The sequence below is a fragment of the Meriones unguiculatus genome, chromosome 15 (genome assembly GCF_030254825.1).
Source record: "Meriones unguiculatus strain TT.TT164.6M chromosome 15, Bangor_MerUng_6.1, whole genome shotgun sequence".
Classification (NCBI taxonomy): Eukaryota; Metazoa; Chordata; class Mammalia; order Rodentia; family Muridae; genus Meriones; species Meriones unguiculatus.
The window spans coordinates 4,252,445-4,279,502 of record NC_083362.1 but is presented as its reverse complement, the minus strand read 5'-3'; the positions used below and the strand labels follow the sequence as shown (position 1 = coordinate 4,279,502).

General features: G+C 58.0%; 1 protein-coding gene across 3 annotated transcripts; it reads left to right on the top strand.

Moving 5' to 3' along the window:
* Window positions 1-196: 196 nt before the first annotated feature.
* On the top strand, window positions 197-27,058 carry Ttyh3 (tweety family member 3). Of its 3 annotated transcripts, XM_021647538.2 has the most exons (15): window positions 198-543; window positions 12,618-12,787; window positions 13,054-13,165; window positions 13,287-13,507; window positions 13,831-13,926; window positions 14,583-14,655; window positions 14,898-14,973; window positions 15,999-16,054; window positions 16,727-16,819; window positions 18,439-18,531; window positions 18,723-18,859; window positions 21,159-21,332; window positions 21,926-22,001; window positions 22,909-23,009; window positions 24,436-27,058. In XM_021647538.2, exons 1-14 carry the CDS (start codon window positions 421-423, stop codon window positions 22,987-22,989), a joined length of 1,581 nt encoding a protein of 526 aa, XP_021503213.1. In that variant the 5' UTR covers window positions 198-420; the 3' UTR covers window positions 22,990-23,009; window positions 24,436-27,058. The 3 variants fall into 3 exon arrangements, with proteins under 3 accessions (XP_060223992.1, XP_021503213.1, XP_021503214.1); XM_021647539.2 differs by lacking the exon at window positions 22,909-23,009 and having other exon boundaries at window positions 199-543; XM_060368009.1 differs by lacking the exons at window positions 21,159-21,332; window positions 21,926-22,001; window positions 22,909-23,009 and having other exon boundaries at window positions 197-543.

The following is a 27,058-nucleotide window of genomic DNA, read 5'->3' as shown; positions in this document are numbered from 1 at the left end:
GGCGGGGCCTATGGGAGATACGCCAATGGTAGCCCGGGGGCAGGAACTGAGCTGGTGTGGGCGGAGCCTGCGGGCTGCCGGCCAATGGCGGTGCGGGGGCGGAGCCTGAGGACGGGGGAGGGCGACTGGGGTGGAGCCTGCGGGCGGCGGGCCTATGGCGGCGTGGGGGTGGGGCCTGCGGGCCAGCAGGCGGGTGCGCGGAGGGGGCGGCGGCAGCGGCGGCGAACAAAGAGGCGGCGGGCGCGGGCGGCCGAGCGGAGCCGAGCGGAGCCGAGCCGGGCCGAGCCGGGCCAAGCCGGGCCGTGCCGGGGCCCACTGTAGCAGGCGCGATGCGGTCAGCGGAGCAGGGGTCGGCGGGTCCCTGAGCCCCGTGCACCGGGCGACGAGGGGAGCCCGGCGCAGCGCCCGCGGCCTCCCGCCATGGCCGGGGTCAGCTACGCGGCGCCCTGGTGGGTGAGCCTCCTGCACCGGCTGCCGCACTTCGACCTGCGGTGGGAGGCCACCAGCAGCCAGTTCCGGCCCGAGGACGCCGACTACCAGCAGGTGACGCGCGGCCCCGGGTGCGGGGTCAGGGGCCCCGCGGGGGTCATGGCCCCTCCGGAGGGGCTGAAGTTTCCCCATCCTTATGCGAGGTCGTGGCCCTTTCCTTCTAGGGGCCCTCTCCGGTTCATTGATAGCCTCTCCAGGGCTAACAGCTAACCCCCTGGAAGGTGTCCAGTCCCTCCATGTCACCGGGGCCTCCTATCCGGATTGGTGGAGCAGCCTCCCTCCCCTGGTGGACCCCGTCTGATCCTATGGGTTCCTGCCAGGCCCAGCTCCATCCTTTGGGCAGTCAGCTGCTCCCCAGCAGGGCCCCCGCTAGCCGAGGCTGGAACCCTGGGTTCAGGGCGGAGGGTATTCCTCGCCCTCGTCCCTCAGCTAGGGAATCCCGTTGCCAGGCTGTTGGTGGGGGAGTAGCCTGGGCCACGGCCAGACCTCTGTGGCTGCTAATGACCCCTTGCTTCACGGTCAGGCTGTGGGATGTACACAGGGTGTCGCGTGGTTGTGGGAAACCAGGGTGCCGGCCGTCTCTCAGCCCAGGGTGGGAAATAAGGCCTGGCTGAAGTGGGGCGAAGTGGGGCCTCAGTCTGGGCGGTGGGCCATGGGGCGCTTGGCAGCCCTCTCCCCGCGAAGCCCTAAGTCTGGCGTCATGCCAAGTCCCAGCACACCCCCACTACTGAACCACTGTCATTTGAGTGCAGAGCAGGGGACCAGGCTGTGGGCTTTTCCTTCCTGCTCCACATTCCAGAAACAATGATCAGCCGCTTGGTCACCCGAGCACTTCAGAGTTTCTGACCAGGTGCCTGGACAGTAGCCTGGGAATCAAGCACTGTGTCACCTCTCTGTGCAGCTCCCCTCATCCCACCGAGAACTGGACGTTGAGGCTTGTCCCTGCTCCTACCCGACCCCAGCTCCAGCAGCTGCTGGCATTCCTGAGATTGGAATGGGAGCAAGGGGTTAGGACCAAGCCTGAGCCCTGAGAGACAGCAAGGGGAAGGGAGACCTAGCCTCACCTGGGGATTTTGGGGGAAGACCAACCCTGGGTGGGGTGGGGGTATGCCTGTGTTCTCTTACTGTGTGACGCTGTTGTCAGCCTCCTTCCTGGAAGAACTGTGTGAGCTGTTCTTGGAAAGTTGCCTGCCTGGGGTTTGCCTGCTCGGCAGTTTTGCTGGTCCGCTGGCACCTGGGGCAGCCAGGTAGCATTTTCCACCGTTAGGGCTGCCACCTGCTCCTGCTGCAGACCTGAACTTGCTGTTGCTTTTCTGGCACAATCGTGACAGGGAGAGGTAAGGGCCCAGTGCCCACGGCCCTTGGGAATCTGAAGGTAGTGAGTGGTGCAGGCCCTGAGTTCTGCCTGCTTTCAAGTCTGTGTTCCCTCAGCTCTGTGGCCCCAGCTGAGCCTGGTCCTGCCTGCTTCTGCTCCTCTGTGGGAGGCCTCTGACTCACTCTCCCTCCTGCCTCCTCTCCCAGGAGCAGAATTAGCCACTGAATAATTCACCGTGTGGAACCCAGCCTGGCTCCATCCCCCGCCGCCTCCGCTCCTGAAGCTGGGGCTGTGGATATGCATCGGGCCCCTGCCCTCTTTGAGCTGGTGCTTTAGGCAACTGCTCAGTGTCTCTGAGCTTCATCCCTTCATCTTGAAAGGGGAGCTGACGGCGATGGTTTTGCAGGGTCACCTGTGAGGAGAAAAGCGGGCGCTCCCTGTCGGTGTGGGTGGGCAGTGGTTTCCCACAGGCTCCATCACGCCTTTCCTGTGTGTGGAGTTGCACATACATGCATGTGTGGATGGCTTTCCTGTCCCACTGTCTAGTGACCTCTCACCCATCTTGACCTGTCTTGACCCAGGTCATCCTTGACTCTCAGTCATCCACCCTGCCCATACCTGAACTGTTTCCCACTAAGGAAGAAAGCTTCAGCATCTCCTAGCATGGAGATGCCAGGCTTGTCCTTTGCTCTCTTCCACACTCATGGCCCACTGTCTGGAACCTGGTGAAACCCGCAATTAGACTCCAGTCAAGCCCTGTGTGGAGCTGTGTGTGCTTGCCTCCTTTCACATGGGGCAGTGCAGCTGTCTGTATTGTGCAGAATGAGGCTTAACTGTATTCAGGGAGCACTGGGGGGTGGGGTGGGGTAGGGGCACAGACTCTTCCTTAGACTTTTACCCTTGCCTCCTGGAGCCCACAGCAGGAGTGGACTGGCTATTGCATGGGTGTCTCAGACTCTGCTGGCACTGGGACTCCAGAGCGCCAGCGTGTCCTGAAGCTTGTGCCGTGATGACGGTGGAGTTAGCACCCTGTAGTGGAAGGTGATGCCAGAAGGGGCTTCTCTGGCCTGCTCGGGTTCTATTTCTCCTAGGCTGTCCCCAGGAGCTGCTGGCTGGGCTCCTCTGGGGTTGGGCCATCCCCAGCATTTCCCAGCTCTCCTGCCTCACTGGGGTACCTGAATTTTAGAAGCATTTGTGTGGTTAGGTGCATTCACCTCACAGCAGGGACCCAGAGGCTCTGGGACCGGACGTAGCCGGCTGTCAGCTTGTCCTAACTAAAGCATTGGTTTCCGTTTGGGGCTGTCCTGGCTTCCTGTAGTCCCTAGGCTTGGGTATCAGACCCCTCTCAGAGTATTGACATCTGCTGACCTCATACTGGTGTATAGGGAATATCTGCTTCTTGTCCACTGTGACCTAGCCTTCATGACCCAGCATGACCCTGCTTCCTCAGGTAGAGGGTCAAAGTCACGCTCTTTGCTTCTAGTCTCTCCATGTCTGGTTCACTGTCTATACCAGTTCAAGGTGGGCAGGAGCCGTTTCCCAATGCCAAACTGCTAGTCATGGGGTCAAGAGCAGGGGCTGCAGGACTTGACAGTCCGGGAAGGCTTCCTGGAGGACATTTACCTAGCCTGCCAGCGAGACGACCAGCCCAGACTTGGGACTCAGCAGCTTTCTCTCCGACTCCCTGTGCATAAGCCCAGTTCTGGTGGTCCATAGGGAGCCAGCGGCACACTAGCCATCCAGGTAGCTGGTAGCACTTGCCCGCTGTTTAGCCATCATATGGGACCATTTCCCATCAGTCCTGAGGCTCAGATGGCTGATAAGACCTAAGGGAAGCCAGGCATGCTGATTCAAACCTGTCATCCCAGCTACTCAGGAGGGCAGGTTCAAGGCTAGCCTGGCCTCTAGGATGAGCTCAAAACCAGCAATTTAGCAGATCCTATCTTCTAAAAAAAGGGGGGGTGAGGGGTGGGGATAGGGAAGCCAGCTCAGTGGTAGTGCAGTTGCCTAGCATGTGCAAGCCTCTGGGTCTGACCTGCTGCAACATCAATTAAAGGGGAGGTAGGGGCCTAGGCAGTATAGTCAGGGCTTGAGAAAGGGTCCTAAGTAATGGGGACAAAGTAGGCAGGGGCGTGAGGCAGAGAAGCCCAGGTGTCAGCTCCGAGACCCTCCGCCTGCATGGCCCAGGGAACATGCTGCCTAGGAGGTGCTAGCTGCCCTGAGTCACAGGCCACTATCTAAGCTCTGGTTGACTAGCCCTGGGGGCCAGGAACCCACTCCCAGAGCTTGCAGCCGACTCCTGAATGCTGGGCCCTCACTGTACAAGGTTAGTGGCATGGCAGTCAGGCTGGCAGCCTGGTGCGTCCTCTGGGCAGGGCTGGCTTCACTGTCATCCTCCTGACGACTCAGGAAATGAGCTCTGTCTGAAAAAGCAGCCTTATCGCCTGCTTCCAGCTTACACAGGCAGTGCACGTCTGTGGGACAGTCGGGCGTGTGTGTAGGGAGGGTGACCATGCAAAGACAAAGGAGCCACCCAGCTGGACTCTGTCCATGTGCTTGCATTTTTGGGATGACGCCACTTAAAACCAGAGTTGAATTGCATACTGCTCTGTTACTTTCATTCTTTGCTTCCTTCCTTCTTCTCTCCCCCAGTGCTGACATCAAACCCAGGGCCTCGTGCATGCTGGGCAAGTGGTCTGCCACTGAACCACACCCCACGCTTTGTCTCACTTCTTAAAAAGGATTTGCTTTGTTTTTTTAATTGTGTATGTGTGTGCTTGCGGTGTGTGTGTGTGTATGCTCAGTGTGTGTGTGTGTATGCTCAGTGTGTGTGTGTGCATTCCTGTCCTTGCTCCTTGTTTAAGGTAGTATCTCTTGTTTGCATGTGCCAGGCTAGCTGGCTGGCAAGCTTCCGGGGAGTCTCCTGTCTCTGCCGCCCATCTTGCCATACACAGGAATGCCTGGATTTCAGGTGCACACTCGGCTTTGTATTCATTCTGGATATCAGAACTCAGGTCATTCAGAAGTGCTGGGCCTGCTGAGCCATCTCATGCAAGGGCTGTCCTTGAACCCAGTGTGTTAAGGACAAGCTTATCTCAGGACATCAGTATTCCCCCAGGTCTAAAGCTGAGTGGAGGCTTCCAGAGCAAACGCTGGGTGGGAGATGATAGTACAGGAGCAGGGCCCCTGCGGATGGAACCCCGAGCTTTGCACATTCTAGGTGTGTGTTCTGCCAGCAGGGCCACACCTCGCTTTGCGGAGATGCTCTGTTCTGCAGGCATGCCGGCATGGGTGCTTCCCAGCGCCTCAGGGTGCTGACCAGAATTCTGAAGTTTCAGGTGAAAGAAGACGGCCAAATACAGAACCCTTTTGCCACTGCCACTCTGCCTCACGCTCCCCAAGCCTAGAGCTGGGAGGAGGCTTCTCAAGCCCTGGGTGGGAGGTGACGGTTCAAGAGAGGGGCCCTGTACTAGGGGAGGCCAGCAAGCACCCACCAGCCCCTCTTGGCTGTGCATGTTTGTGTGTTATGGCTAATACTGAGTCCCAGGGGAGAATGACTTAGATCTACTGTTGGCCAGGAATGGGGAGACCGTGACCCTGGGCCATCGCATCCACTCTGCTGGGGGTGAGTGCCAGGGCCAAACTGCCTGGATCTGGGAAATGCTGTACCACTTGATCAGGCCCTGGTGTTCAGCTCTGCCTCCGCTGCTGCTTAGGAAACTCAGGGAGTGCCATCATCAGCCCTGGGACCTCCCCTGGAGGCTGGGCACCTCTGGCCATGCAGTCCTCAGCCCTCCAGAAGTCCCAAGAAGAGAGCCTTGAAGAAGGCTTCCATGACGGGCATGGTGTCAAACGCCTTTGATCTCAGCACTGGGGAGGCAGAGGCGAGTGGGTCTCCGTGAGTTCCAGGCTAGCCTGGTTTACCAAGCAAGTTCCAGGGCAGCCAGAGAGACCCTGTCTCAAAAAACTAACCAAACAACCAAACACACAAACAACACAAAAGAGGATGCCACAAATAGAGGTAGTGATGGCAGCACACACCTTTAATCCGAGAGGCCGGCCGATCTCTGAGTTCAAGGCTAGCCTGGTCTACATAGTGAGTTCAGGACAGCCAGGGCTACACAGAGAGACACTTACGGAAAAAGGAGGAGGAGGCCTCTGCTATTGAGGTGTGATAATACACACCTGTAGTCCTAGCACCTGGGAGGATGAGGAGGATGAGGCAGGGAAGGATATCATGACTTCGAGGCCACATGGCTACATGCATGCCCTGTCTCAAAAGCAAGTAAATGGGTTGGTGAGATAATTGAGCGGGTAAAGCGCTTGTTGCACGTGCTCAGATGGCATGTAAAAGGGAAGGAGAGCCCCAGAGTTGCCCTCTGACTTCCACACGTGTACGGTGGCATATATGCTTCTCCACGCATAGCGCATAAAGATACGGTAACACTGAAGCAGCAAGCCGTGGGTCGGCTGGCAGCGTGTCTGTCTAGCCTATACAAAGTTCGGCACTGTGTAAACCAGGGCATGCCTGCCATCGATGTGGTTGGAGGTGGAGGCAGAGGACCAGGAATTCCAGGCCGCCTTCCCCTACAGAGGGAGTTCAAAGCCAGCCTGGGCTGCTACATGTGACCCTGTCTTCAACAAACACAAAAATCAAGCCCAAAGCCTCTTCAGCATAGGTTGGGCCACTACCTGGAGCTCTTGGTCACACTCGGCGGCGGGGGGATGGGAGAGGGTGGCTGTGTGCTCTGTTGCTCTGGCCCCTAAGCGGCAACAGCCTTGCTCAAGGGGCTTATTGTTCATTCTACAACTCTTTCCTAGAGGAGCCCCTTCCCCAAGTAGCATAGGGACTGGACATTTCGGTCCTCCCTAGGCAGCAGCCCTTGAACTGGACTCATGGACTGGGGCTCCTGGCCTCCCCCTGAGGACCCAGCTTTGGAGCAGTTTTGGGTTCCCTTGTTTGCATACACCCCTCACCCACAGGCAGTTCTGGTAAAGCCTAAAAGAGGAACCTTGCTATGGAGCCAGGGCCCTGGGGTCAGGGAGATGGGAAGTACCTCACATGGTCACCAGGGGATTGACATGTGACCATACTGGACATGAAGTCCCTCTGTAGCCATGTCAAACTGGGGTGCTCATGTCTCTTGGTGGTTTCAGATGTTCTTGGTCTAGGCTGGGTGGTTGCTGCAGCCCAGCACCAAGACAATTTGATAGGCTTCCTGTGTCACAGGGCTGGAGATGGGGCTAGGGGAACACTTTCCCGGGGGTTACCTGAGCTGAGGGGCTTTGGTTCGAGGAGGGAGGGGCCTGTCAGCATGTCTGACAGGGGCTGCCTCTAGAATGAGGCCCGAGGGACACTAGTATGTGACTGCACAGCTCTGGGCACCTCGACCTAAAACCTCCGGCAGGGAGGGCGGTGAGAATATGCTTCTCTAGGCTCCTGCTCCCCGATTCTCTGGGCTCCTCATAGCAGCCATCAGCTGCACACTCTCTAGACCCTGCCACGAACTCACTGTCATGGAATTTGTGAAACCCAAGCCTGGCCTGGTGGAAAATCTGTTTTTCATTTCTGGCCGGCATCACTGGTTCCGCAGCCCAGTGTGTTGGGGGTGGGGGGCCCGTGGCGGTGCGGCCAGCTCAGCACCCTGGCTGCCTATCCCGGACAGTGGGTGGAGGACCCGGATCCCCACTGTGGAAGTGAGCATGAGCTTCCTGGCTGGCACTAGGTGTCTGGAAGCACAGATGGGTTGGCTCCACTCAGTGGTCTGGGGGACCCCCAAACCTCAGCTCGGGGAGTCTGGCCTGTGGCTCATATGTGCTGAGCCAGCTGTATGCATGCTCAGCTAGTTACATGTCCCTCGTGATCCCTGGGCATCGTCTCAGCCTGGAGAACCCTCCCCTTTCCTCATGCTGGCCCAAGATGCATGCATACTTCGTCTCTTTCCTCTGGCAGATGTACGGTTGTCATTGAAAGCTTGCTGCACAAGGAAGGGGGCCCCCGCTGCTCTGCCTTCTCTCAGCCCTCCTGTCCAAGCCCCAGCCTTGTGCCCTGGGTCCCTTCCTGTTCTCTGATCCCTTTCTGGGCTCTATATCCCAGGGCCATCTTTGAGCCCTGGCTTTCCTAGGGTACCTATGAAGGAACCCATGACCCCATCTATGTGGCCATCTATGTGAGCCACTCCGTCCTGTTTCCCGGGGCCACTGAACTGTGCTGATGGGGTCTTTCCAGCCCTCTGGTGGCCCGGAAGGAATGCACTCCAGGCCTACATCCTCAGGCTATCACAGGTCCGCTGCGGTGATTTACCCGTACTCTGGACCAGCAGGTGTGGTTCTGCGATGGCTCCGCCCTACTCCAGGCAGACAGACAGGACTCTGCTAGCTCATCTCTCTCCAGGAAGGTAGTTGTTAGTGCTCCGTCTAGACAACTGTTGAGATGCTTCCACCACTGCTGAGAGCCTCAACGATACAGTGCTGGCTGGTCGGTGGCAGCTTGACACACAGACTGGAGTTATCTGGAAGGAGAGAGCCTTAATTGAGAAGATGCCTCCATGAGATCCGGCTGTATGGCATTTTCTTAATTAGTGATTGATGGGGAAGGGCCCAGCCATTGTGGGGTGGGGCCATCCCTGGGCTTGCAGTCCTGGGTTCTATAAGAAAGCAGGCTGAGCAAGTCAGGGGAAGCAAGTCAGTGAGCAGCACTCCTCCATGGCCTCTGCATCAGTTCCTGCCTCCAGCTTCCCGCCCTGACTGAGTTCCTGTCCTGACTTCCTCCGACAAAGGACTATGATCTGGAAGTATAAGCTGAATAAACCCTTTCCTCCCCAACTTGCCTTCTGGTCACGGTGTTTCATCATGTAAAGCCCCTATGACAGCTGCCCTCTGGAGGTTTGCTCCTGGCCTTTGGCATGTGTGAGAGGTGCATCCTGGGGAGCTGGGTGAGTCACAGTGGAAGACCTCTGGGAGCTGGGGAGGGTGCTGTCCCCTGCCCACCTCTGCTGGGAGCCTGGCTCCCGCAGCCGCACCGTGGCCAGTAGCTCAGGACAGGGATGGGGGAGCCTCTAGATTACTTTTACCGCAGACGGAAAATTCCATGTGGTCAGAGCCTAGATGCTGAGTGGCATTTCCCATTATCATCCTCAGTGGCCTGTGGGCAGTGTGGCTGCCCTGCCATTGAATACATTGGCCTAGTGCCCTGTGGAAGTGTGTCCTCTCGGATATGGCCAGAAGAGGTCACGCTGTCTCAGTCATCTGTCCCACGGGGCCTGGAGGTGTCTAAGCTGGCATGCTTTCCCTCGGTGTAAATTGGAGGGGCTATCACTTCTGTTCCTAGTGCTGGTACACCTTCTACTGGCTGTCCCTGGCCTCAGGCACTGACTGTGAGCGTTCATTACAGTTGGCCGCTTCTGGGAGGAATAGGCCATGCCAGAAGGTTCCCCCAGCCTCCTGGGATTTGGGAGGCTCTTTGTTTATCCCTGTTGGGATTGAACACTTCCTCTGGACACAGGTCCCCTGAGTAGGTTGGAGGATAGTCTCTCTCAGGCTTTCGGTAGAGATGTCAGCGTCATCCTGTCTCTTCCATGAGCTTGACATCACCTCCTAGCATCCTATTGGTGATATGCAAGCCAACCCTGAGGCACGGAGGGTAGAAACATGGGCAGAAAGAGTTTCCTAGAGCTGGCCAGACCAGAATGGAAGGGGAGGGGCAGGTGTGAACACTTGGCTGCCCTGAGAGTAAGGAGCTGAGAATGCCAGGTCCCTGGTGTGACTGTCTGGCTGTGGGATTTTGTGTGATGCCTTTTCTGTAAGCCCTCGGTACCAGTTTTTGGGTGGCTGTGGTCTTTCTTTCTTTCTCTTTGGGGGTTTTGTTTTTGTTTTTTAAAATAGGGTTTCTCTGAGTAGTAGCACCAGCTATCTTGGAACTCACTGTGTAGACCAGGTTAGCCTTGAACTCAGAGATCCTGAGGGCTGGGCTTAAAGGTTTGCACTACCACCTAATCAATCTCCCACCCCCTTCTTAGGCAGAGTCTTACTATGTAGACCAGGCTGGCCTTGAACTCAGAGATCAACCAACCTCTGCCTCCCCAGTACTGGGATCCAAGGCATTCACTGCCACCGTAAGAGCAGGAGCCCTGGGACTCACCAAGGCCACACCTATTGGTATTTGTATGTGTGGGTATGACTGAGCAGATGCGTGAACACAGACCTCAGTGTTTGTGTGGACAGGGAGTGCTTTCCCTGGCCTTCAACCCTCAGTTGACGTGACTTCCTCACACCCTTCTGTGGATTTTTTTAGGGGCTCCCCACAAAGGTGAAACTCAAAGCCTTTATTCCCATCAGCCTCTGTATTTTCCCAGGGATTCCACCGGTCGTGGTGACTCTGTTTCAGACGCCGACCTTGGCTGTTCTCTGCTGACGGATTGCCAAGCCCCCTGCCCATCTTTCTTTATTATTTAAGTGTGTATGTGTGTATATGTGTGCACCCATGCACATGCCTTGGTGTATGTGAGGACAGTTTGTAGGAGTCAGTTCTCCTTCCACTGTGTGGGTCCCGAGGCTTGAACTCAGGTCTTCAGGCTTGATGGCAGGAGACTAACGCTGCTGAGCCCTGTCACAGGCCAGTGCTTATCTATCCATGGCCTCTCCCATCCCTTCAGGAGACCTTCCTGTGCAAAGGCTGTCATCAGCTGCGCCCCTGTGAGTGCCTGGCGTCGTGTGAGGCTTGGCCCTCTGCAACACAGTGGTGTAATTTGTGAACAAGCCTGCCACCCCTAGCCCAGATCCTGCCGTGAGCACGCCTTACAAAACATGTTTTCTCTTCTACCAAATGGGAGGAAGTGGTTCAGCCAGGGAGCCCCGGGCCTGCAGGCCTGCCCCGGCTGCAGAGCCAAGGCCCGGGGCTGCCATATTTCTAAGATCCGTCCCCAGCTCCTCTCCAGTGAGGAGACTACACTCTGGATGTGTGGGCCCAAACAGGGCTGGCTGGCATGCAGAGCCGTAGGGTGGCCCTCTGGCACCCAGGGCGAGAGTGGTTAGTCCTTTGCCCCTAACGTGAGGAAGAGACCTACAGGGGATCGGCGTGCCTAAGTGTGAGCAGGTGGCAGCAGACCCAGAGGGAAGCCAGGGGATGTAGTAACTCAAGTGTGCTGGTCTTTACTGGTGGCCACTGTGTAGGGCCTAGTACCACACTGCAAGCCCTGGCTGTGTGAGGCCCCTGTGACTGCCTATGGCCTCCAGGCAGGGCCTGGATTCTTTCTCTAGTGCCTGCTGCAAGCTGGCGGTCCCCCCGCCTTTGTCCTCCTGGGTCAGTCCTCCTGGGCTGTGGAGGGCTTTGGAGGCCTCTCGGCTCTGGTAGCACACCCATTCCCCTCCATGCAAGGATGGTGGGCCTTTACCATACACTGCACATGTAGCAAGATGCCAGCCTCCAGGGCCTCGCAGTGCCCAGGTTCTGAGTGGCTATAGGGTACAGTGTAAAGGGCCAAGGCGAAGCTGGTGGGGGATGGGCTTCCTCCGAGGGTTTTTCTGCACTGTGCCACCTCCAGTGGTCCCTCAGCATTGGGCTTTGGATCACAGAGCCCTAGTTCTTGGCCATGTTAACTAGACGTGCAGGCAGCACCTTCGTGGCCAGATGGAAAGTGAGGAGGCCTGCCTCCAGGTGTGGGAGCCAGCTGGCTTCTGGGAGGGCAGGGAGCGCCATCCTTTGCTGCCTGGCAACTGTCTCCTGGGAAATGGCCCACTGGGTTGCCAGGGCTGTTGATGGAACGGCCTGTGATCCCAAAGGAGCTGGGCAGAGAGTTGTCCTACCTCTGCAGCTCTTCCAGCATTTGGCCCCATGGAGGGGTCCCTTGCTCCCCAAGGACCATCACCAATTCCTCCCTGACTTGGGAGGCTGAGGAGAGGTTGGGTTGGGGCCAAGAAAGGCTCAGTCAGGGAGCCTGGGGACAGCCTAGATAAGGTCAGCAAAAGTAACTGTCCTTCAGCTGTCCCGGCTGGTGCTCACCCTGCTTCCGTACCCTGCACAGGAAATGAGCTGAGACCACACTTCCCTTCACAGGAGCCCGGAGAGAGCTTGTTCACTGGCCTGTCCTTTTTGTCTGCTTCTCTACCACAGGGCGGGATGGGGGGGAGAACATACTCCACACTGCACACACAGATCGGAGTAGTTCAGGAGTCAGGAATGTTCTCTCCCTCCACCATGCGGTCCTGGGTCACTCAGGGTGGGACCCCTGGGAGCAGACACCTTTATCTATCGTGCTGTCTCACAGACCCTACTTTCTTGTTTGTTCTTAAAGTAAGATTGATTTTTCTTTTCTGTGCATGGCTGTTGTGCCTGCATGAGCGTCTGTGTGCCACACGCCTGCTTCATACCCTGGAGAGGCAGCTGGCTGGGCGGCAGGCAGCCCACCGAGGCCTATTCAGGGGCCAGAAGAGGGCGTCAGATCCCTCCTGAGGGTTGTTTCAGACAGTTGTTAGCGGCAGGGGTGTAATGAGTGTTGAAACCTGGTCCCTTGGAAGAGCAGCCAGTGCTCTTAGCGCTGAGCCATTTCTGCAGTCTCAGCTTGTTTTGTTTTGTTTCTGAAATAGAGTTCCGTTACTATTCCATAGCCTTGAACTCACTGTATAGCTCACACTGGACACCAAGTCACAGCAGCTCTCCTGCGCCAGCCTCCCAGTTTCCGGGCTTACAGCCGTGTGTCACGGAGATCCATGGCTTCTGAGGTTTCTTTACTGGGGAGAGAGTGTGGCCAGGCACACTGAGAGCTGCAGAGCCACTGGAGGAGGGGCTGACGTGGAGCCTGTGTGTCGCTCTCAGGCGCTGCTGCTGCTGGGGGCCGCCGCCCTGGCCTGCCTGGCCCTGGACCTCCTCTTCCTGCTCTTCTATTCCTTCTGGCTGTGCTGCCGGCGGAGGAAGACCGACGAGCACCTGGACGCTGACTGCTGCTGCACGGCCTGGTGCGTCATCATCGCCACGCTGGTCTGCAGGTGAGCCGGAGTAGGCTGTCCCAGAGTGGGGAGGGGTGGGGCCAGCAGGCGGGGGGCGGGGTTAGGGAGAATGGAGACCGCGGAGGGCTGGGCGGGGCCAGAAGAGGGGCGGGACCCAGGGCTAGGAGGACAGGATAAGGGAGGAAAGGGGCGGGATCAGTAAGATTGGCTGAGGAGGGTATGGACTGGGGGCCTTTGGCGCCAGGACTGGGCCAGTGGGAAGGCTTGGCTGCAAGCTGTGCATCCGATGGTTCTGCCTCCCCCAGCGCTGGCATCGCAGTGGGCTTCTACGGCAACGGGGAGACCAGCGATGGCGTTCATCGAGCCACCTACTCCCTCCGCCATGCCAACCGCACAGTGGCAGGGGTCCAGGACCGCGTGAGTGGCTGGCTGGGAGCGGCCTGTCTGTTCTAGAACCTTCTGTGTGCACGTGGGACGATACGGTAGTGCAGGTGATAGCTCTGTGCCTGGGCTCCAGCTCATATTGCCTCCCTCGCAGGTGTGGGACACGGCCGCGGCCCTGAACCGCACAGCGGAGCCAAACCTGCAGAGCCTGGAGAGGCAGCTGGCCGGGCGGCAGGAGCCACTCAGGGCTGTGCAGCGGCTGCAGAGCCTGCTGGGGACACTGCTGGGCTACACCGCTGCCATCCCCTTTTGGAGGAACCCCGGGGTATCGCTGGAAGTGCTGGCTGAACAGGTGGACCTCTATGACTGGTACAGGTGCGGCAAAGCCTTAAACCTTTCTGGGCAGAACATCGACCCCGTGGGACTGCCTCGGCTCTAGAGCCTGGGGCCTTATAAGTTGCCAGTCATAGCAGGAATCCCTGTGGGAGGAGGGGGTTGCCTTTTTAAAGAATTGACATCAAGTCAGGCTTGGTGCTATACAACTGTAATTCCAACACAGGGGAGGCTGAGGCAAAGGGGCTGGGAGCACCAGGCCAGCCTGGGCTAAATGGCAAGACCCTGCCAAAAAAAAAAAAAAAAAGACACTAGTCCCGGGCTGTTTATTCATGCCTGCCTGGAACACACCTGTGTGTCCACAGGTGGCTGGGGTACCTGGGCCTGCTGTTGCTTGACGTCATCATCTGCCTGCTGGTGTTGGTGGGCCTCATCCGCAGCTCCAAGGGTATCCTGGTTGGGTGAGTCAAAGGGGAAGGCGGGCCCTGTGGGCCCACAGATAGAGGGATGGTGATGGCATGAGGTAGTACGGCCCTGCCGCCTCTGCACCGGGGCACCTCACAGAGCTCTGGACACGAGCATCCCTGTGAGAGCGGCCTTCCTCCCTGAGGTGCAGCATTGCTGTGACCATCGTAAACTCTCGCCTGTGTATGGTCGTTAGCCGTGCACCTCCCTGAGAGTCTGCACAGGGGTCACATGGCTATCTAGCCAGGTCTTGAAGTATGTGTGGGTGTGGGTGTGGGTGGGGTGGGGTGGGGACACCAGGCAGCCTGCACGGGTTCCCACCCACCCCTGCTATATCAGTAGTTGACCCACTGGTGGGCCCATCTCCTCTGGAAGACAAAGGTGACAGCTTACCAGTGGGGTGGCTGCACGGTTGTTCCAGCCACCTCTCACAGTGTGGATTTGACACTGTTGAGCCCCAAGAACCCTCCAGCCCCTGCCAGTGGCACCTGCATGCCTCACAAGGATGAAATGTGTGTCAGACACCCCCCCAGGGCTCTGGGAGCCTGCACGCTCTGTGTGTGTGTGTGTATGTGTGTGTGTGAGAGAGAGAGAGAGAGAGAGAGAGAGACATCCCCCTGTTCCCAGCCTGACGGGCCTTCTTCGTCCCAAGGGTCTGCTTGCTGGGTGTCCTGGCCCTGGTCATCAGCTGGGGTGCTCTGGGCTTGGAGCTGGCCGTGTCTGTGGTGAGTGGTGGGGGACCAGGGGTCGCCATCTGATGGGCTTCAGCGGGGAGGAGGAAGCCAGACTCCTGTCACCTCTCATCCAGCCCTGGGTCACACAGCTTCATGCTCCCCGTACTCCACTCTGCATCCCTGGACGAAGATCAGGCCCCCGAGGCAGACTCTCCCTGAGAACCCTGGGCGGGCATGGCCTCCTTCTGAGGCCCAGTTCGGTCACTGGCCCTTTCTTGCTTTCCCCTCCTCAGGGCTCCAGTGACTTCTGTGTAGACCCTGACACCTTTGTGACCAAGATGGTGGAGGAGCACTCGGTACTGAGTGGGGGTGAGTCTGTGGCCAAGGGCGGGACTGCAGTGAGCGAGCTGGAAAAAGCAGAGGCTGTCCTGCCCCCACTGGCCTTTGACCTCAGGGAGGCATGGTGTGGGCCAGGGGCCGGTGCCCCAGGCTGCTTCCACATGGGCAACCAGGGGGAGAGACGCCTACAAAACAGGAGGCTGCGTCTCTGGCAGATGCCTGCGGCAGAAACCCCAGCTGTGTTTTTGAGGCACCTCCCTGGGAACAGAGGGTGGGAAGCCCCATGGGGGGTATGGGCTTTCTTATAGTGGACAGGGGAGAGCCCCAAGACATGATGACATAGCCTTGTAAACGCTTCCTGAGGTCAGACACAGCACACACCCAGAATCCCAGGTCTCAGGAGCCTGTGGCAGTAGGATCTTGAGCTCCAGGCCAACCTGGACGAGACTCTTAAAACCACAAAAGTAAGACATAACCAAAAGCTTCCCGAGGCTGCTGGCAGCTGTGACAGGCAAGGGAAGAAAGAGGAAGCAGAAGCACAGGCCTCTGACAGTGGCGGCTTGAGCAGGTGGAAGTGGGCAGGGATGTTCCTTCAAGGTGGGGCCAGCAGGACTTCCTGGCACACTGACTGCAGGGAGAAAGTGAGGAGCTTTGTCCCTGGTCCTACAAACCCAATGGAACACAGACACCTAAAGCTGAGCTTGGGGATTGGCGTGGAGACACCGATCCACCCACTGCTCAGAGCAGGAAGACCCGCCCCTAGCGTACTGCACACTTCAGGGCCCCAACCTGAGGACAGGGTCTCAACTCGGCCACGGTCTCCCTGGAGGGCCCTGCTCATGCTCACACACAAGAAAGCATACATACCTGTGTGTGTGAGTGCATGCACATACAAATATGTGTAAGCACGTGGATGTAGACACGCACCATTTGCGTGCATTGGAGCGTGTAGACGCCCAGACACAGGCAGACACACCTGAGGACGGTGTGAATGCGTGTACTTTTCGTGCAGACACAGATAGGGCCTGCCCTCAGCTCCCTCCTTCTTTTCACAGAGATTTTGCAATACTACTTGGCTTGCTCGCCCCGTGCCACCAACCCCTTCCAGCAGGTGAGAGCCAGGCTGGTCCTGGGAGGCCGAGGGCGGGGACGCAGGGTGGAGAGAGGCTGAAAGGCCGTGGGCCCAGCCTCCAAGCCCGGGTAGCTGAAGCTGCTGGCCCCTTAGGCTCTGTGCAAACCCAGCCTGGGGGGCGCCAACCTGTTGCCTCATCCTTGCGGTGATCTAGTGAATGTGTCGTGGGATGCCTTTCGTTCTTTGGGCTCCCTCAGCAGCCCTGCAGGACGGGGGCTAGCTGACTGGCAAATGTGAGCAGGTATGGGAGGGGCCCTGGGGGACACCTGTAGCATGCCGTCTGCTCAGAGCTCCCGGTGGTGGCGTTTAAAGAGTGGCAGCCCCAGCCAGCCGGATCCTGTAGCACTGCTTGTTCTGCCACTGGGCTGAGAGAAGCCTTTCTTTGCATCCCGAAGACACACCTCCACCGAGACGCTTTACCTTGCTCTCTGAAAGGAGCGAGGGCCTTTTAGTGTCACCTCAGGGGGGGGTGTTTTGCCCCCTATGTGGGCACCTTCAGGGAGAAGGGGTGTCCTGTAGCCTGCAGGGTGGAGTCAGGTGTGACTGGCCTCCTTGAGGCCTGGCGGGCTACCAGGGCTGGGAGGGCTGGGGGGATGGGATGGGTGAGAGGCAGCTGGCAGCCTCTGGACTCCACGCTTCTCTGTGGAGCAGAAGCTGTCCGGCAGCCACAAGGCTCTGGTAGAAATGCAGGATGTCGTGGCCGAGCTGCTGAGGACTGTCCCGAGGGAGCACCCAGCCACCAAGGTGAGGGGCTGTGGGCGAGGGCGGCCTGGCTGGTGGGGGCCGGGCTCTGAGTGCTCCCCTTCTTCCCCATAGAGTCTCTCACCCTCCCTTCCCTCACCTCCACCCCTTTTCCTGGGCATTTTCACAGATTTGTGAAATATTTGAGAGGCTGGCGGGATGGCTGGGAATGTGGCCTGACGACCTGAGTTCAATCCCCGAGACCCACTTGGTGACAGGAGGAAGTGACTTGGAATGTAGTCCCTGACCTTCATGTGCTCGCTATGGCATGCTTACACACACACACACACACACACACACACACACACACACACACACACCACGTAAAATGTTTGTGTTCTTTATAATAGAAAGTAATTCAGGCATAGCGGCACAGGACTCAGGAGGCTGAGGCAAGATCTTCAATTCTGGGCTAACCTGGCCCACATGGCCAAACCCTGTCAAAAAAGCAAGGCCTGGCTGGGTGTGGTGGCACATACCTGACGCCCAGTGAAAACCAGGGAAGGGTCTGGCCTCCAGACCCTTTCACCTCAGCTTAGGGAGGGAGGGTCCAGCCTGGCGCAGTGAGACCCTGGGTCTCGCTAGCATGGCGGTGAAGTGCCTGGCAGGCATATGGAGGGCCCTGGCTAGCATCCCAGTACTGGGTCCTTTCCGAACTGTGACTCTCCAGGGCTCTGGGCTGAGCCTTTAGCCCAAAATTTGCAGACACAACTCAGCCCAACACACCAGGTTCTGTTTTCCTAACACGAACTCCCTTTAGTGATGGTTCTCAGCCAGGTGAGGTGGCACATTCCTTTAGTTCCAGCTCTAAAGGCAGGTTCCGGTGGATCTTTGTGAGTTCAAGGGTAGCCAGAGCTACATAATGAGACCCTGTCTTAAAAAAGCAAAACCAAACAAAACCTCTCTTGCTATGCGGTAATACTCATGCTTGGGTCTCTGGAGTGCTAGGTCACAGACTTGTCTGCCACAACCAGCCTAAAATACAGCTTTTGCAAAACTTATTTTTAACTTTGTTTTCTGTGCATGGGTGTTTTGCATATAGGTACCATGTGTGTGCCCGAGGAGGACATGGGTATATGTACATGTGCCAAGTGTGCAGGAGAGAGTAGGGCATCGGATCACCTGCAACTAGAGTCACAGATGGTTGTGAGCTACCATGTAGGTGCTGAAAATCCAAAAGAATTGGAAGAGCAGTCAGTGCTCTTAACCCTGAGCCATTTCTTCTGCCTCCTCAAATAAGATTTCTTAAGAGCAGTGACACATAGTGCGTGAGTTTCTCCTGTGACAGGGAGGGAAACTAGCCAGGTGTGGTGGTGCGCACCTCTGATCCTGGCACGGAAGATGCTGAGGCAGGAAGAGTGTGATTTGAAACCAGATTGCAGTACATAGCAAGACTCTTGGCAAAACTGATTAAATTAAATCTGTCTTTTTACCAGTGACCACACTGGACAGGTGTCTGTGGGTGCCCTGGTCCCTGTGTTTCCAAGGCATGCCCAGGCTTGCCATTTCTGAAGACCTAGGGGCTATGTGGAGACGGGGTTGGGGGGGCGGGTCTCCATGGCTCCTTTGGGTCCTCCCAGTCAGTATGCTGACATCAAGTGGTGTGTGACTGTCCATCCCAGGATCCTTTGCTCCGGGTCCAGGAGGTGCTCAATGGCACGGAAGTGAATCTCCAGCACCTTACCGCCCTGGTGGACTGCCGGAGCTTGCACCTGGTGAGTGAGGCCACCGGGCAGCTGGGGCGGGGCAGAGGGGAGCCACTGGAAAGAGGTGGGTGGTCCTTGGGATGATGGTAGGGCCTCTGTCCCACCTTACGGATGTCCAGTGTGGCCCAGCAAGTCGATCTCACTGCTTGTCCCCAATTCTCTCCCTGTTTCCGGGTTTGTGTCCTGTTCTTCCTGCTCAGGACTATGTCCAGGCGCTGACAGGCTTCTGCTATGATGGTGTTGAGGGCCTCATCTACCTGGCCCTCTTTTCCTTCGTCACAGCCCTCATGTTCAGCTCCATCGTCTGCAGCGTTCCACATACCTGGCAACAGAAGAGGTAAGGTTTTCACTGGGGTCTGGGAGCTTGGTCCTCCAGAAACTCAGGTCCTGGTCTCCAGAGGTGAAAGACACCCACTTCCTCAGCTCCTAACGCTTCCCAGGCCTCTGAAGCACATTGAGGGCGGCCTGCTCTTAGGCAAGCCTGTGCTGACGATAGTACAGTGGTGATGGGGACGGAGATTTCCACCCAGAGCAGGCGAGGGGCAGAGGCAGGCTCTCTGCTCCCTTGTGTTGGCTTTGGCCCTTACACCCTGAAGGCTGCTGCAGAATGTCTTCTGTGAACTCCGGGACAGACATGCACAGCTGTGGGCCGTGAGGATTTAGCTTCTGCAGTGCGAAGCTCTGGTGGCTGCATCCTACTGGGCACCCAGATGGGCCCCTGTGTCAGTCTCTGCAGCCTAGGAGCAGGTTGAAGAGGCGGGAGTCTGGCTTCTTTCTCCTACACCTCAAATCCTTCCATTGAGGCCATGGGTGCCAGTTTCGGCCCAGCTCAGGTGGCAAGAATGTCAGCTCAAGTTTGTCCCCTGTGCTATGCTGTCATTCTGCTCCTTTCCCTTTGGTAGTGATGGAGACAGTGATGGTACAGAGGGTGGCGGTGGCTGGGTGTGGTGGAGACAGTGATGGTACAGAGGGTGGCGATGGCTGGGTAGTGTGGTGGTGCATGCCTTTAACACCACCCGCAAAGGCGGGTGGATCTCTGTGAGGTCAGGGTCAGCTTGAGCTACATAAAGTTAGTTCCAGGACAGCCAGGGAGACAGACAAAGAGAGACTGCCTCAAAACAAATGAACAGAAAAATAGCAGTGGTGACACACATCTTTTAACCTGAGCGCTTGGGCGGCAGAGACAGGGAGGTCTCCAATTTTGAGGTCAGCCTGGACCACATGGGGAAACCCTGTCTTGGAAAACCAAACAAACAGGGAAAAAAAAAAAAAAAAAAAGGTGGCAGTGGTAGTGAGGATGGTGAGAATGAGAAAAAGGTGGTGAGGATGGAGAGAATGGCTGTGATGCGTAGTAGTGATGAGACTGGTGATGGTGTCTGATGTCGTGCTGGGAGAGTGTGGTAGGAGCCACGACAGCGATGCGCGGCCCGTGATAACCAAGGTGGTTGTGATGATGGCAGTCACGGCAGTAATGCTTCTCATGGTGGAGATGGCACGGCGATAGCAACCGTGGCAGCTGGAACAGTGGTAATGGTGATGGTGGTAATGATGGTGATCATCATAATGATAATGATTGTGATGATGAAGCTGAGGGCAGTTTTGGTAGGGCTAATGATACTGATTGTGGTGATGGTAGAAGTCATAGTGTTGATGCTGATGTTGGTGATATGATAATGGTGATGATGATGATTCTGGCTTGTCATTGTGATGTGATTCTGGTGATGATGGAGATGATGGAACAACGGCAGAAGTCATGGTGAAAGTGAGGATGTAGTGGTGATGGTGGTGTTGATTCTGGTGACATTGAAAGTAATGATTGTGGTGATGGCACAGGTCATGCTGGGGTGTGGGATTGGTGATTCTAGCAATAGTGATGGTGGCTGTCATGATGTTTGTGGGTGATAATGATTGGGTGACAGCAGTAGTAATGGTGGTGATGACAGCAATGGGGACATACATGGAACTGTAGAAGAGTCGCTAACAGCCCTGGAGTTTCATGTTTGTGTTCAGGTGACTCTACTCGTATAAAAGTGAGCATTACTCGTATAAAAGTGAGCTCTGAGAGGACACATGACATAGAGACGGAGCAGTGAATTGGTGAATAGTACACACTGCCTCTTCCAGAGCACCCGTGCTGGGCAGCTAACACCAGGGAAGCCAGTGCCCTCTACTGGTTGCCACAGGCACCTGCACTCTTGCACAAGCTCCCTCCCCATACAAGTGCACAGAATTAAGAGTAAAAGTAATTCTTTCTAAAGGACCACATGCTGGGGGCCAGCTCTGTGTGAGGGTCCTGCCTGGGCTCAGCTGTAGTCACACCAGCAGCTCTCACTGTCCGACCTCTGAGTGTTTCTCACTCAGTGGCCTGGCCTAGCATTCCCTGTGGAAAGCACAGGGGTACTCCAGAACAGCATGAGCCTGGCCCACAGCCCCACTGACAGGGAGTAAAGGGTGGAAAGCCAGTGGGGAGCAGGGATGGTCACCTCAGGCCACCCAAGCCCTGTAAAGCCAAAAGAGAACATCCTAGCCCAGGCTAGGTACTACCTTAGATGGCAAAGATGAGCAGCCCATACCCCCGCCTGCGTCCGTGCCCCAGACTAAGGACGCTGAGCCTGTGCTGCTGTCCCTCCCCGCAGAGGCCCAGATGAGGATGGGGAAGAGGAAACTGCCCCGGGCCCACGGCAGGCACACGACAGCCTTTACCGCGTGCACATGCCCAGTTTGTACAGCTGCGGAAGCAGCTACGGCAGTGAGGCCAGCATCCCAGCCGCCGCCCACACCGTCAGCAATGCCCCAGTCACCGAGTACATGTGAGTCTCGGCGGGTGGGGACGGGCAGAGCTAGGGCCAGGGGCAGTGCACTCACTCGGCTGGGGAGCCTGCGCAGTGTCAGGCTTAGGGGCTGGGGAGGCAGGGCGCAGGGGCTGTACCCCTGCAGGGAGGTGCTGGGGTGGGCTGGGGGCTTCCATCAAGGAGTCCCCTGGGACCAGGTGAACCCAGTCAGGAGCCCTGGGGTGGCTGCGTGGCCGGGGGAGAGTATGTGCCTTTGTGGAAGGCAGTACCTGGTGGGAAGGGAGGCCAGCGCGCACTGAGCCCTGGTCTGAGCTTGATTCTGTAAAGTTAGCAGTGGCAGGGCGGGTCAGGCACGGGACCTGGCCGGCTCCACGGGATTCACACCTGTAATCCCATCACTCGGTGTGTAAAGGCAGGAGGATCGGGAGTTTAAGGTCATCCTTGGCTACATGGCAAGTTGAAGGCCAGCCTAGGCCACATGAGACACTATCTAAACCAAAGCAGAGCAACAACAAATACCCCCAAAACAACAGGAAGTTGGGCCCTTTCCCCCAGAGTAAGGACCATGTGGCCCGTGACCGCTCACATGCTCTCTCTCCCCTTCCACTCAGGAGCCAGAATGCCAATTTCCAGAATCCCCGCTGTGAGAACACTCCCCTCATTGGGCGCGAGTCCCCACCGCCCTCAGTAAGTCCCAGGGCAGGAGGGTGGGTAGGGAGACTCCGGCTTGAGGGCTCTGCCGATCTGCCGCCGTGTCCCCTGGTGGCTCTCACAGGCTGTCTAGGCTCTTGAGAAGGCTGTGGGCATGCACACCATGGCCCAAGTAAAAGGGGCCGCATGGTCCTCCAGCTTCCGCCACCCGTGAGGAGCCTGGGGTCAGCGTGGGCAGCCTCGGTCCTGCTACCCATCAGCTTGGCCCTTGCTTCTTTCTTGAGATGAACAGGTGGTTCTCAGGCCCCAGGACCCTCTTCCTTCCTTTCCCCCAGGCTTCCCAAGGCCTTGGTTAGGCAGCTGCATTGTTAAAGCCAGCCTTGTTTCCTCCCCTCCTCCATTCACCCTTCCTCCTACTCTGTCCTTCCTTCCATTTTTCTCCTCCTTCCTGCTCTTCCTCCTCCCTTCCTCCCTGCTCTTCTCCTTCCCCTTCTTCCTTTCTTTCCCTAAACATGCACGCATGTCTCAGCCACAGGCTATTTTAGCCCAGGCCTGATGTCCCTTTCGAGCCCCAGGAGTGAGAAGTAGACAAAAGGATCAGGGTGGATTTGGTGCCAAAAAAGAAGGTGCTGTTGAAAAGGTGGGGGCTGCTGGGGTTTCCCTGAGGGCTGGGCTGTGACACAGGACCTGATGGCTGAAAGCCACCTTGCTTTAGGAATGACCTGTGTGTTGGCCACATCACGGCAATGTCCCCTAGCACAGGGCTGGGCTGGGGTGCCCAGCACCTGGACAAGGGCACGCCAGACCTCCGTGTCACATACAGCTGCCCTCACCCTCGGCCCTCTGGTCTTGTGGTTCACTTGGGGCCAGCCCCGCCTGGCGTTGAGGACACCCCTCTCTCTCTCTCTCTCTCCTGCATCCCTCCCACCCTGGGCCCTCCTAGCGCTACCTGGCTGCCCTGGACTCTGGCAGCCATGCAGGCTGGCAATTTAAACCCATGGACAGCGCCCGAACACTGTGGTAGCTGTACCCTCAGAGTGACAGGTACTGACCCACCCGGGCCCCCATCCCGCACGGCTGCCCGCCTGTACCTCCATGCCTTGCACCCTTCGCTCACCAACATCCTCCACCCACCGTTTAGGGGGCCGGAGGCCTCTGAAGTGGTCCTGAGTCCATGGGTGTCACAGTGAACCCCTGTTCCAGGCTTGACTCTGTCATCAGCCACAGGTGGCCCAGCCCATCTCGGCGCTTGCACCCGGGCCCCTGTGTGCATCTGGCTTTGGGTGCAGAGCTGGGTCCCTGGGGGTGTGGTCCTGCATGTTAGCCCATGCACACATGGCCACACAGGTGTGCTCATATGGGTGTGAACTTCTGCCCCCTGGCCCGGTGCCTGCGTGGGCTCCTCCAGGCCTCGGGGCTGCCACCTTCCGTCCCATCCCGCAGTTGTCCCATCCCAGCCCCTGGTCACTGCTGCATGTCCATGGAATGACATGGCTCTGGGCCCCTGCTCCCCCCTCCCCCCCACCCCCTGCACCATGGCCGCCTCAGAGGCTGCTTGCAGCCTTAACCTAGAATGGTTCACAAGCACTCAGGACCCCAGGAGCACTGAGCGTCATCTGTTCTGCCTACCGTGGAGCTAGCCTGTCCTCTCTGGGGTGGGTGGCGTCATCCTGCCTGGCCTTCTCAGTGCTGATGACCTTTGTCCCTGCAGAGGCATGCAAACTCTTTGCACACTGCCTGGCCTTGGCACATGCTTGGAGGTGTGTTCCTCTGCAAAGGCACACATACACACACAAATCTTCACACCTGTGGTACTGTTAGGGCGGCCAGGATGTGTAGGCCATGTGCAGAAGCAGGCTGTCACCTCTGTCCCGAATCACACATCCAGGAGGCGGGGCAGAGTCGCTCCAGTCTGAAGCACCCCTGTTTCTTGGGGGTGGCAGAGTTGAATGGTCGGGGAGGAGGCACAAGCCTCCTGATTCTAGTGGACTCGGCAGCTGCCGTCTGCCACCTGCTTCCTATGGGCCTGCCCTGGGAGGCCTTGTCTTGACCCGGAGTACAGCTCTGCATAGGGGTGGGCCTGGTGGCCTTGGTGTTCTTGGCATGTGTGAAGCACTTGGCCTTTGAGCTCAGTTCTTGGAGGTGGCAGATCTAACTGGGGCTCTAAAAGTGGCTTGGTGATGATGGGGCGGGGGACGCAGCGTACCTCATCGGGGAAGGCCCCTGCCTTGGCCGTCCAGCCCCACGGCAGAGGCTGACCTTTGTACTCTGGTATCACCACTTTCCTGTCCATCCCCAGTCCTTGGTCTGAGCCTCTGCTCCAGGATTCATGCACTGCGCTGCTCTACTCTGTTCCCCAAGGGTCGGCTGCGCCTCACCCCACCAAGGACCAAAGAGGCTGCTGGCTGCTGGCTGCTCAGCCCTGCCCGGGAACCCAGCTGACCCTGCTCCCTCCCTCCTCTCTCCTCAGTACACCTCCAGCATGAGAGCCAAATACCTCGCCACGAGCCAGCCTCGCCCCGACTCCAGCGGCAGCGGGCACTAGGCCGCACACCGACCAGCCATCTGCCCCCACGTGCCAATTGCCCCACCCTTCCTCCGCCAGCACTGCTGCTTCCGCCCCGCCGGACCCTCTGCAAGCCACACCGGGCCAGCCCTAGGCACATCTGATGGCCCCGCTATCCCCACCCTGCAGGAGGCATGGAGGTGCCCAGCATGAGCTCCGGGCCAGCCTGAGGAGTGAGGCTTCTGGGGCTGGTGGAGACACTGCCACCAGCAACCCGGCCCTGCCTGCCTCCGTCTCCCTGTCCGCCCGTTCTCCTGGGTTCTGAGTCCTGCTGTGCCAGGTGCTCCCGCCCCACCTTCCTTCCACAGGTGACCCTCCACGCTGCCCCTTGCACTCTGGGCGCTGCCTTCCCTCCAGCTGCACCGAGCCTTTCGTGGTATTGCCCTGGCCCCTGCCTCCTCTGAGGATCACTTCTCCGTTCCTAGGCAGTGGAAGCGCCTGTGCCTGACACCTGCCCGCTCCTCACCAACGGCCCCTTCACACTCTCTAGTCTTTGCAACGCCCAGCGCCTGCCTTCTCTTATCCACCTGGCTTACTTGGCCTTTCCTGTCAGTTCTGCGCTGCCTCCAGGGTGGGGCTCTTCCTACCCTCCTGCCCATGTGACTCCTTCTCCGGACAGCAGGTGCCATGCAGAGCCCAGGTTACTCCCTGGCCTCTCAGTGTTGGCCACCTTCTTGGTGCCAAACCCTCCTTCCCAATCATCCCTAGAGAGCGGCAGCTTTGTCCCGTTTGGTTTTTTTTGCACTGACCACATTTGTCATCTCCAGGGCAGTCTGGGACACAGGCGAAGCAGGGCGCTGCCCACTGCCACCCCTTCTTAGCTCCCTTTTCGCCAGGACAAGCGGCGGTGCCCTCTGGAGCCCAACCTTGGGGGCTGGGCCTGGGGTGGCTGGGAATGTGCCCCCAGCCTCAGAATGCCCCTGTTGGGACTAACCACTAACCTCACTCTCAGCTGCCACGGGCACTCCTGGCTGACCCTGAGCCAGCAAGCGGTGACCCTCCGTCTAGCCTGGAGCCGGGGCTAGGATGGTCATTTCTTTGTGGGGTGCTGCCAGGGAGGGGCCAGACCCACAGGCAACTCAAAGGGCCTAGAGACCCCTCCCCAGGCAGGTGCTGCCCCCGGAGGAGCGTGTCCTGGGGACCAGGGACTGAGGTCCATGTGGCCTCAGTTGTCTCCCGAACCAACCCCAGAACACCGCTTGCCTAAGGTGCTTTTGGCTTTAGTGTGTGATGTTTGCTGTGCTTCCTGCTGTGAGGGGCCTAGTCGGCTCCCAAGTCAGCACTCAGAGCCTCTAGCCTGGCCCGGCCAGCCAGCGTGAGCTCTGATCTGTGGGACGGGCAGCTACCTGACCGGGGCCTTGGAGCATGCTCGGGGGCCAAGGCTGGGCCCTGTGGCAGTTGGTTTACAGACCTGTGGTCCTCCTGGAGCAGCCTGGCAGCTATGGATCCCAGAACCCCGGGCTTCGGCTCTTCCCAGAGGGGAGAGACTCCACGTTGCTTTCTTTCTCAAACAACCCTTTCTTTGTGCTGGTGTCTGGGACCAAAAGGAATGGGCAGAGGACTCACAGGGCTTTAGGGTCCCAGTCTGGGCATCTGTAGCTCCTGAGCGTGACAGAACCTCAGCAGAGGGGACCCCATCCTTGGCTCCAACTGGCCTGGGGCCTGGAACCTACAGGGCCATGGAGGCCCAGCTGAGCCAGTCTGCCGTGTGCACGCTCCTGGCCTTGGGTCCAGAGGGAGGCATGGGGCACCCCGTCTGGGCTGTGTGTGCCCTGGGGCCTCTCAGAAGCACAAATGCTGTCCCCCTGGCCACGAGCTGGCCACAAGGTGAATGTATATAGCATGAGAGGCGGGCACTGCCCAGACGTGGCTGTGAACTTGTGCTGTGTTGGGAGTCCTGACCGTCGCGTGCGTGCGTGCCCACATCTGTGACTTTTCACTCACCGAGGCTGAAGAGAGGAAGCAAGGGGAAATGGAAAGGGGGTTCCCACCCTGACCTCTGCAGAGGAGATGGCTCCTGCCACTGTGGTTCGTTCCGTTTCATTTTCTGATTTTTGGGTGCCACCTGTCTACCCAATCCCAGTGATCCCTCCGCATCTCCATGGGGTAAGCAGTCCAGTGCCAGCCGCCTGTGATTGGTCCCCACTCCCTCTTACCCCAGGGGACCCTAAGCTCTGGTGGGTAACAAGGAGGGCTGAGCCACCAAACCAGACCCAGGTCCCTAGCCAAACCAGGAGGAGGGATCTGGCTGGCCAAGCAGTGCTGATAGGGCTGGTGGCCACCACCCCCACAAACACTCTGGTTTATGTAAGTCCGAGCTACAGTAGCAGATCCTGGCCCGGAGTGTCCTTCAAACCCTCTGTCTACCCGCCCACCCTGTCGCACTATGCAATTCCTGCCCCAGTTCCAATGCCTGCTCTGCCCAGCACAGGGTGGTTAGCTCCTGGGCCAAAGGTGACCAGGGTCTCTCATTGGTTTTTAACCACAGTGGTGGTGTGCCACTCCCTTTCTCGTGTATATGATTTTT